An 8,476-nucleotide genomic window follows, 5' to 3' on the forward strand; every position below is an offset into this window, starting at 1 on the left:
GCGCACGAGTGCGCCGCCCGGCACCCACCGGAGGTGGAGGCGCGGTAGGGGGGCCCCCCCACCCCCACCCCCACCCCGGCCTGGCTGGGCCACACAGCACTGCCGTCACCTTTTCGACTTAAGCACAGGTCTGCGGGCCCGGCATCTGGCGGGGGGCTCTGAGAAGAGGCGATCTTTGCAAAAGAAAACAAGAATTCGACTTTGTACGTTTTTTCCCAAAGGCAAGACCGCGTTTTTAATGGATTTGTAATTTTTTTAATTTTGTGCTCTTTAGATCTTAAAGAAATGGGGGGGGAAAGCGTTTTGCTTTTTCGTTTTTAGTTCAATTTGCAGTTTTACCGCCTCAGATCTCTGCCTAGAACCCCAGGGTTCTTTGATCCTATTTATAGAGAAATAAATGGTCACTTAGCCCAGAGCACTGTGCGGCCCAACCTGGCCCTCCGGTACTCGGAACAGAAGCTATAGACACACGTATATTGAAATAATAATAATGTACAAAACATTTGTTCTTGCCTTATTCTATTATGCAGAAGTGTAAGTTTTTTTGTAAGAAAAAAAGTGTAAATAGTCTGTTAATATAAATACATGTGTTATTAAATTCTTAATCTTGGTAGACTTTATAAACAAGATGTCTAGAAAACCCTATGGTTCTTTGTGAACTACGCTCACAAACAAAGCTGCACTTGCCGTCTGCAAACAATGCTCCGAGGTTTCTGGGTAGCAGACTCGCTTAGGCAAGCTCCCAGGGTGGTCTGTGGCTGCTGGAGGAAGGTTGTGCTCAGGAGCGTGCCACGGCGCCTTGGCTGGGACAGCAGAGGGCAGGACACGAGACCCAAGGGTGGCTCAAGGCATCTGGGCCGCCAGCTCTGCATCTCCCCAGCTGCTCCTACTCCACCTGTGGGGGTGCCCCGCCATCTGTGGCATCTGCAGGTACCTCTGCTGTCACGGTGTCCACAGCAGCCATCTCTGCTGGGCATCGGAGCCTCTCAGAGTACTCACTTGCAGCCACTGGCTCTGACCACTCGTGTTTCCTCAGCCCTCTCCCACCCGAAACAGTCTGTTCCTGTGTCCATCATGGAGCCAAATACAACCTTGATTTTGCATGAAGGTGGTTGTGTGTTTGGTGTGGCACTAGCATGAGAGCGGACCCCCGGTCATCCCTGTCAGCAGCCTCCTAGACCTGCTGCCTCCAACATCTCCTCTCACCCAGACCTGGAAGTCTGCCAGCTCCTGCCCATGCCCCAGGTCCTTGACACCTGCTCATCTGTCTCCTGAAACACCATCCTTTCCGAGCCTCTCAGTGGTAGCTCCTGGGCCATGGGATCTCACTTGTCCCAGAGTCCTGCCCTTCCCAACTGACATCACAACTCCTTCCCCAGTCGCCTGCCCTCACCCTACCCCTAGGGTGCTGTTTGCTCACATCAAGCCCTTCGGTGAGTCTTCACACCAGCTGTCACAGCACTGCGGACCCCCACCTAGCGGAGCTGAGACTGGAGGATACAGGGAGGTGGGGTAACGCAGACAAAGGAGGACAAGGGCGCTGTCCTTGTCAGGCTCTGGTGTTCAGTGGTGGCACCCCGGAGCCCCTGGCCTTGGATGTGCTGGGGGCTCATCCCGTGGCAGTGTTGGGGCCAGCAGCCTCCTACCCTGGCATTCTTCCCTGCTGAGCCCGAGGGAGGCTGTGACCACGCTGGCTGCTACACTGGGTCCTCTGAGGATGAGACCCGCACCCGGTGAGCTCTCCTGAGAGCTGAGCCCTTTCCATACTCTGAGCTCTTTCAGACCAAGCCTCTGTCCACCTTTAGGTGCTCTTCATTTCAAAGGTATCCAATTTCTTCCGGTTTACTGGAGACATGGTGAGCAATCTCCCAGGGGAGGAGCGTTTGTCGGTTCTGTAGCCTGCTGCTTTTCTGCCTTACAGTTCCGGCCTTCCTCGATTGTACCTCTCATCAACTACACTTCATCACCGATCTCCTGTTTTTGTCTTCAAAAACACTGCTGTTTCCTCCCTTCTCGGTGTCCCCTCCCTGCTCTCTCCCCCCTCTCCACTCGCTCACTCCTCACACGCCCTGCCCCGGCTGTGCGCATAAAAAACTCGAGAAGGCTTCCCCAGGCTCCACACTTCCACCAGGCTCTTCAGGCCTCAGGAGAAAGCCTCCTCTAGCTGCCGCCATCCTAACTCCAGCTGTCCCTGCGCGGGCCCTTGCCACCCGACACGCCACCCACTCCTGGGCCCGTTGCATTTCCTCAGAGAGCACAGAGCAGTTGGTGCTCCTGCAGCCAGGGGTTGTGGTGAAGGATGTGGGGGGCAAAATAGATGGTTCTGTAAGGGGACAACACTAAGGAGGTAGTCCCCCCTGGAATCATTCATCACAGCTGCTCCCCCAAGTGTAGTAAGATCAACCCCTGAAAACCAATCCATGTGATTCACCACCTCAGGCCTTGGGTCCGGGATGCATAAAGAATTCACAACTGAGCAGTCAAAAGACAATGCCGTCACAAAGAATCTCAACAGACCATCCAACAAAGAAGGTCTGTGACGGCCGGATGCACACAGACACCAACGCCGGTAGTGACTGGGGAAGTACAACTTGAACATGATGTGATACCACTGCACGCCTATTTAAGTCGCTCAAGTGAAAAACTGCCCGGTCTGGTGAGGGCGTGGAGCGGCGGGGACGGCACGCAGAGGGATGGTGGGCGGCAAAACAGCATCACTGCTTGAGTAAACCACTGGCAGTTTTCTCACAGAGCTAAGCAGCTTACTGTACAGCCCAGAAATGTCACTCCTGGGTTTTTATCCAACAGAAAGGGAACCTGTGCTCACACAGACACCTGCACAGGAACGTCTGTGGCGGCTGAATTCATAATCAACAACCAGGTGAACAACGAAGGCGGCCTGCAGCAGGTGAATGGCACAGCCCAACACTGGCAGCCTGCTCAGCACAGAAAGGAGGGAGCCACCCACACAGCTCAGCCCGGGTGAACCACCACCAACCTTTGCTGAGTGGAAGAGACCAGAGCCGCCCCACCCCCTCCATGGCTCTATAATGTTCGATCCCACCGACAGGGTGCACGGAAAAGGTAAAAAACACCGGGAAGCGCAATAAAACACATGGTGGCCTCATCTGGACAGACAGGGTGGTGGACGCGCTCCCACTCACTGGAGGCCTAGCGCCACAGCGCCAGCCTCACCACCTGCCCAGCCCTGGCACCCACGAGGCTCCCTGGATCCCAGAGAGCTCGCACCCACCTCCGCCTTCTCACCTTGCACACGTACTTGGTGAACTCCAGGGCCGGGTTGTTGAGCACCAGGTGAGAACCTGGGAGCTGCGGGAACATCTCTGAGGGCTCCGTCGAGTTCCGTGAGCCCGTAACTTTCTTCTGAATCTTCTGCGTGATGGTGAAGAAGTTCTGGGTGAGCTCATTTGCCACGTAGTCCTGAGAGAAGGTGATCATTCCTGGGGGAGAGGGGGCGTTGCGGTCGTCGTCGTTGTCATCTCATCTCAGCAGTGACAGGGATACCGGGAGAGGGGCTGGACCCCCACGTGCTAGTGTCTGGACCCCGTTACTTACCAGGCAGAGACCCGGCCGTGGCCTCTGTCTCCTGGGAGAACTGGCTGGCCCCTCTCCTCTTCACAGGGGTGCTCCCCGGGGCACTGCGCCGCAGCTCCTCCTTCATGCTGTGGTACACAGCCACGATGTAGGCTGTCGGGAGGAAGGAGCGGAGTGCCAGGACCCGAGGGGCAGGCCCCAGCCTGGCTGAAACCCCGGGGTGGGCTATGACACTGCTGTCTGTAGAAGGAGCACCGAGTCTTGAGAGAAGCAGACAGGACCCACGGTGCAGGCCCGCGCCCACACTGATGCCCAGTCATCCTTCGAGAGGCCCTGGGCCAGCAGAGACACACGTCCCTTCTTCACAGGGACAGCGAGGGAGAAAGACTCCAGCAGGGCCAAGGGGAGACAGTGTGAGGACAATGCTCCTTGGACACGCGGGCCCAAGGGCAAAGGGACAAAGGCAGGGCGCAGTCACAAATCCAACCACCCGCCACTACTCTCAGAGGGTGTGGGGCACGTCTGTCTGCTGACCGTGGAATCACAACCACTGGCCCTAGTATAAGGTGACCAGACACCACGCTTTTGGCGGGACAGTCCTGATTTTTAACACGTCCCCCCACCCCCACCGCGTCCCGCCCGTGTTTTTAAAAAGTCCGGATTTTTGGAAAGAATGCACGACAAGCTAGGGTACACGGCTTTCGGCTGCCATGTGACTATTTCGCCAGGATATGAGTTTTATCAATGGTGTCCCACTTTTGTCCCGCTTTACCAATGTTAAAATCTGGTCACCTTACCCTAGTACTTAGCGCTTGCTTGATGCACTCTGTCCCCTGGAAAGGTGACCAACAGACATGAGAAGGAGGTGCAGGTGTGCAGGAAACTGAGAACCAGGGAGAGAGCGTGTGCAGACCTTTTCTCCACGCTCACGTGTTAAGCAGCCTGGGAAGCTGAGACCCCGTAGAGGGAGGCCTTCACGTTCTGGGTTGAAGCTGCATCTCAGTCACATTCAGTAACTAGGGTTGCTCCCCACGATGTCCCCCGTAATAATGCCAATGTTAAGGTGCTGCTTGTGAGCACACGGCTGCTACTGTCTCATGAAGGTTAAGTGCTTGAAGGCTATCAGCCTGAAGGTCATCTGCCATCAAAAGCAACCAGACCATCTAACCTTACGTAGGCCCACTCCCTTCTGATGAGGCCCATAGACTGTCCCCCTGGAGAAGAGCTCAGGGACACTTAAGGTCAAGCAGCTCAGAGAAGACCAAGGCTAGGCCGCCACCTTGACTGTAGAACCTGCCCATCTTGTTACGTATGTGCCGTCCTGTCACATGTCTGCCTCTGGTGCCTCCCCTTCCCACTGCATGTGCACCCCGGCTTGTCGCCCGCCTCTTTTGTGTATGCCTCTGAAACAGCGCCTTCCTGTAACTTACGTGAGTGACCTGGCTTGCAAGCCTGAGATTATATAAACTTGTGAGAGAATACATTTACCCCTCTCTCTTTCAGACCTGGCTCCTCATACCATGGAGGAGGTGAGCACCCCAAAACTTTTGTCTGCCTCATTTCGTCCCTCCAATTATATAACTGTCCCTTAGTATCCATCCAGATGTGGGCTGGATCCCACACAGGTGTCTCGCAGCAGGGAGGCCTTAGAGTGCTGGTGACTTGCTTCCACAGTCCCTAATCTCTTGTGTGTGGGGGCTTATCTGAGCAGATCTGAGAGCCTCCAGGGCTCACTCAAGAATGGCCCCTCCACCCAGAGCTCCTGGGGTGTCACTTCTCCAGAGAGACTTGTTCTCCATCGTGCAGAAGATAGACACAGGCTCTCAACCTCAACAGAACTTGCAGAAACATTCCTCCAGCTCCAAAGTTCTCCCCTGGGTTTAACGACCCAGTCCTGGAGTTCACCAAGTATGTTGCAAGGTGAGGAGGTAGAGGTGGGCTTGAGTGCTCTCCTGGGCCCACAGAGCCCAAGGTGCCAAGCTGGGCAGGAGGTGAGGCTGGCGCTGTGATGCAGGACCAGGTGCCGCAGGTCCCAGTACAGATTGCTGACCTGGTTTGTGATGTCTGTGTCCAGGGTCAGCATCTACAAGGCAGCATGTCAGGTGGTTGGTCATCCACTCCTGCTGCTTTGATAGCCCCTACGGCTGGGTTTCTGAAGATGCACCCCCTCCCAGCACACCAACCCTCAGAAGCTCGGAGATGCCCCCACACCTAGGCCCATCAGACATTCCATGGGGAAAAGATGGGCTTTTGATTCCTATAAAAAAGTCAGTCTTGGAAACCCACAGGGGCAGTCCTACCCTGTCCTACAGCATCACCCTGAGTCAGCATCAACTTTTTAAACACTATCTATATGCTCCGGATTTATTATTCACCATCTTAATGATGGACCAGACATTCACAAAACAGGCCGTTAATGTAAAGCACTGCCTTTTATACCATTAACACTAACAATAGGGAGCCTGGCGTCAACAGGTGTGCCTTTTCTCACAGGTTTTTATTCAAAAGACTTACTGAGACTGCTAATAAATACATTTTATACCAATGCCTGAGCCCTTTTATGAACCGTAGTCACAACCTCTCTTTAACAACGTTTCAGCAGTTTCTTTGCCCATCATCATCAACCCGATTTCCCCCATTAACTCTAATGAATGAAAAACAATCCTTATTAATGCCATTAAGTGCCTTGCATTAGGAAGTATTTCATCTTTTCATGAAGCCTCCCTCTAACAACCACCCCTCATATCACAATACCAAATGATCTCACTTTCACAGGACTACCAGTAACTTTATTGGGGTTCTCCCTAGCCATTGACCTAAATCTATTAGCCCATAACCTGAAACTTAACACCCCCTTCTAGTCACATCCGCGTTCTAATATATTTCCCTGTTAGTATGTGTAGATTCTCTCCCTTCTCTAGTCTAACTACTAGTCAGAGCTTGGCTTCTACTACCCTTGACTTAACTTGATTAGTAAAATCTCTACCAAAAAATCTAGTCCTATTCAAACACAGCTTCCACACTTACTTCTAACCAAAAGACATAATTAAATGTAGTTCCTCTTCTTTTTAACCTCATTATCACCTGGCCTTATTTTACTAATCTAATGCCCCCAGGTAATCTCAGTAACAAGAAAAACACTAACAAATAAAGATCACCCAGATGTAACTTATTCAACTTCCCTAGTTACACTGTGAACAGTCACCTACCTCATTCTCTGGAATATAACCAATCTCCTCACCACCCCTTGTAGTTACATACTCTAGTGTCAACCTGGGACTATTAAGAGTGAAGGGGTGGAATCTAGCCTGTCAATCGGGTCACAGCCTGATGGCACCTCCTTGTGGGTGTGACAGGATTCTGCGAACTTCCTCTCTTTCTCAGGGGGGGGGGGGCGGGGGCACACAGAGAGCTGGAGGAGCCATGCTGAGATCCATGCCAGCACTGAGATAGATGCGTCCACTCTTCCACCCACTGGCCAGTGATCTCCCTGCATTTCGGCATCATTGTGTGCTGCGTGAGTCTGAAGAGGAATTTATGGACTAGTATCTGGCATATGGGCTACTATCAGACTCACTGACTTGATCTGGACTGGGCTGGGATGTTTTCTCAATAAACAGTTGCTCTTTGGTCTAAAGCTCTCTTATACACACATATGAGGGCCTCTGGATTTGTTTCTCTAGTCAACCTGGACTAACACACCACCATAGAAACCTAAACCTTCCACACCATTTCAATCATAATCTAAATTACCTATATTCTCCATATAATAAGTTGTTTTCTTTTTATTAATGAACCCATGCATGACACCCCTAAAACTGTATGAGGTCCTCAGGTCTCTGGATATTCTCCCTAAATATGCTAAAAATCCTATTAATTAAAAAAAAAGACCTACCAAAATTTAATACAATTGCACATCCCACACCACTCATAACAATCAAACCTAAACTCCCACTAGAAGGCTTAGAAGAAAATACCTTAAAATGAATCAGTTACCACACTTATTATGAAAACTGTGTATTTCTTAATTCTCACACAGACTTAAACCACAGCCAATGGGGGAAAAAATCATTGTAATTCAACTTTTTTCCTCCAAAGTTGGCAAAATACTGCATTAAATTTTTTTCTAATAAATCGCTTTATTGGGGGCTCTTACAGCTCTTATAAGAACCCATACATCAATTGTATCGAGCACAATTGTACATATGTTGCCATCAGCATTTTCAAAACATTTTCTTTATACTTGAGCCCTTGGTATAATCTCTTCTTCTATCGCTCCCTCCCCCACCCTCATGACACGGTTGATAAATTGTCATTTTCATATCTTACACTGTCCGCTGTCTCCCTTGCACGCACGTTTCTGCTGTTTGTCCCGTGGGGTGGGGGGTCGATGATTGTGATCGGTTCTCCCTCTCACCCCCCACCTTCCCCCGCCTTCATGGGACCGCTACTCCCATGATTGTATCTGTCCCGGAATCCATGTGTTTCCAGCTCTTACCTGTACCGGTGACATGCTCTGGGCTAGCCTGATGTGTAAGGTGGAACTGGGGTCATGATAGTGGGGGCGCGAGAGGGGGAGGAAGCATTAAAGACGGAGAGGATTGTGTCGTCGTCGGTGCTGCACTGCACCTTGGCTGACTCGTCCCGTAACTCAAGCCCTTCATGAGCAACCTTCGCGAGACTCGCCATTGATTCAGATTAACCGTTCTGTCACTATCACCCCGCTCCACCAAACACGCCAGCAGGACGCACGCTTCCCTCTCAGCCGGGGGCGCGGCCACGTCGAGCTCGCCCGAGACCCCCGGGGATCCGCGCGGACGCCCCGCGGCCAGGGGGCCCGCCCGGCTCTCACCGCTGCCCTCGCCGCCCGCTGTTCCCGAGGACCAGCCAGCCGCTCCGAGACCGTCGCGGGAAACGCCTG

General features: G+C 52.3%; 2 protein-coding genes across 2 annotated transcripts in view; one reads left to right on the plus strand and one right to left on the minus strand.

The window, feature by feature from the left end:
- The window catches only part of LOC101649515 (fibrosin-1-like protein), an 8,766-nt gene extending 7,491 nt beyond the window's left edge, over positions 1 to 1,275 (plus strand). The window contains exon 13 of the mRNA XM_045296737.1: positions 1,211 to 1,275. Within this exon, the coding sequence (XP_045152672.1) occupies positions 1,211 to 1,275 (65 nt within the window). The remainder of the gene's footprint in view (positions 1 to 1,210) is intronic.
- Positions 1,276 to 1,475: 200 nt separating this feature from the next.
- LRCOL1 (leucine rich colipase like 1) overlaps positions 1,476 to 8,476 on the minus strand; it is a 14,939-nt gene continuing 7,938 nt past the window's right edge. The window contains exons 7-10 of the mRNA XM_045296738.1: positions 5,518 to 5,638; positions 3,577 to 3,708; positions 3,268 to 3,461; positions 1,476 to 1,490 (exon numbers count right to left, since the gene is read on the minus strand). Of these exons, the coding sequence (XP_045152673.1) occupies positions 1,476 to 1,490; positions 3,268 to 3,461; positions 3,577 to 3,708; positions 5,518 to 5,638 (462 nt within the window). The remainder of the gene's footprint in view (positions 1,491 to 3,267; positions 3,462 to 3,576; positions 3,709 to 5,517; positions 5,639 to 8,476) is intronic.

Source organism: Echinops telfairi, unplaced genomic scaffold (genome assembly GCF_000313985.2).
Source record: "Echinops telfairi isolate 266 unplaced genomic scaffold, ASM31398v2 ScPeMD7_7412;HRSCAF=8450, whole genome shotgun sequence".
Lineage (NCBI taxonomy): Eukaryota > Metazoa > Chordata > Mammalia > Afrosoricida > Tenrecidae > Echinops > Echinops telfairi.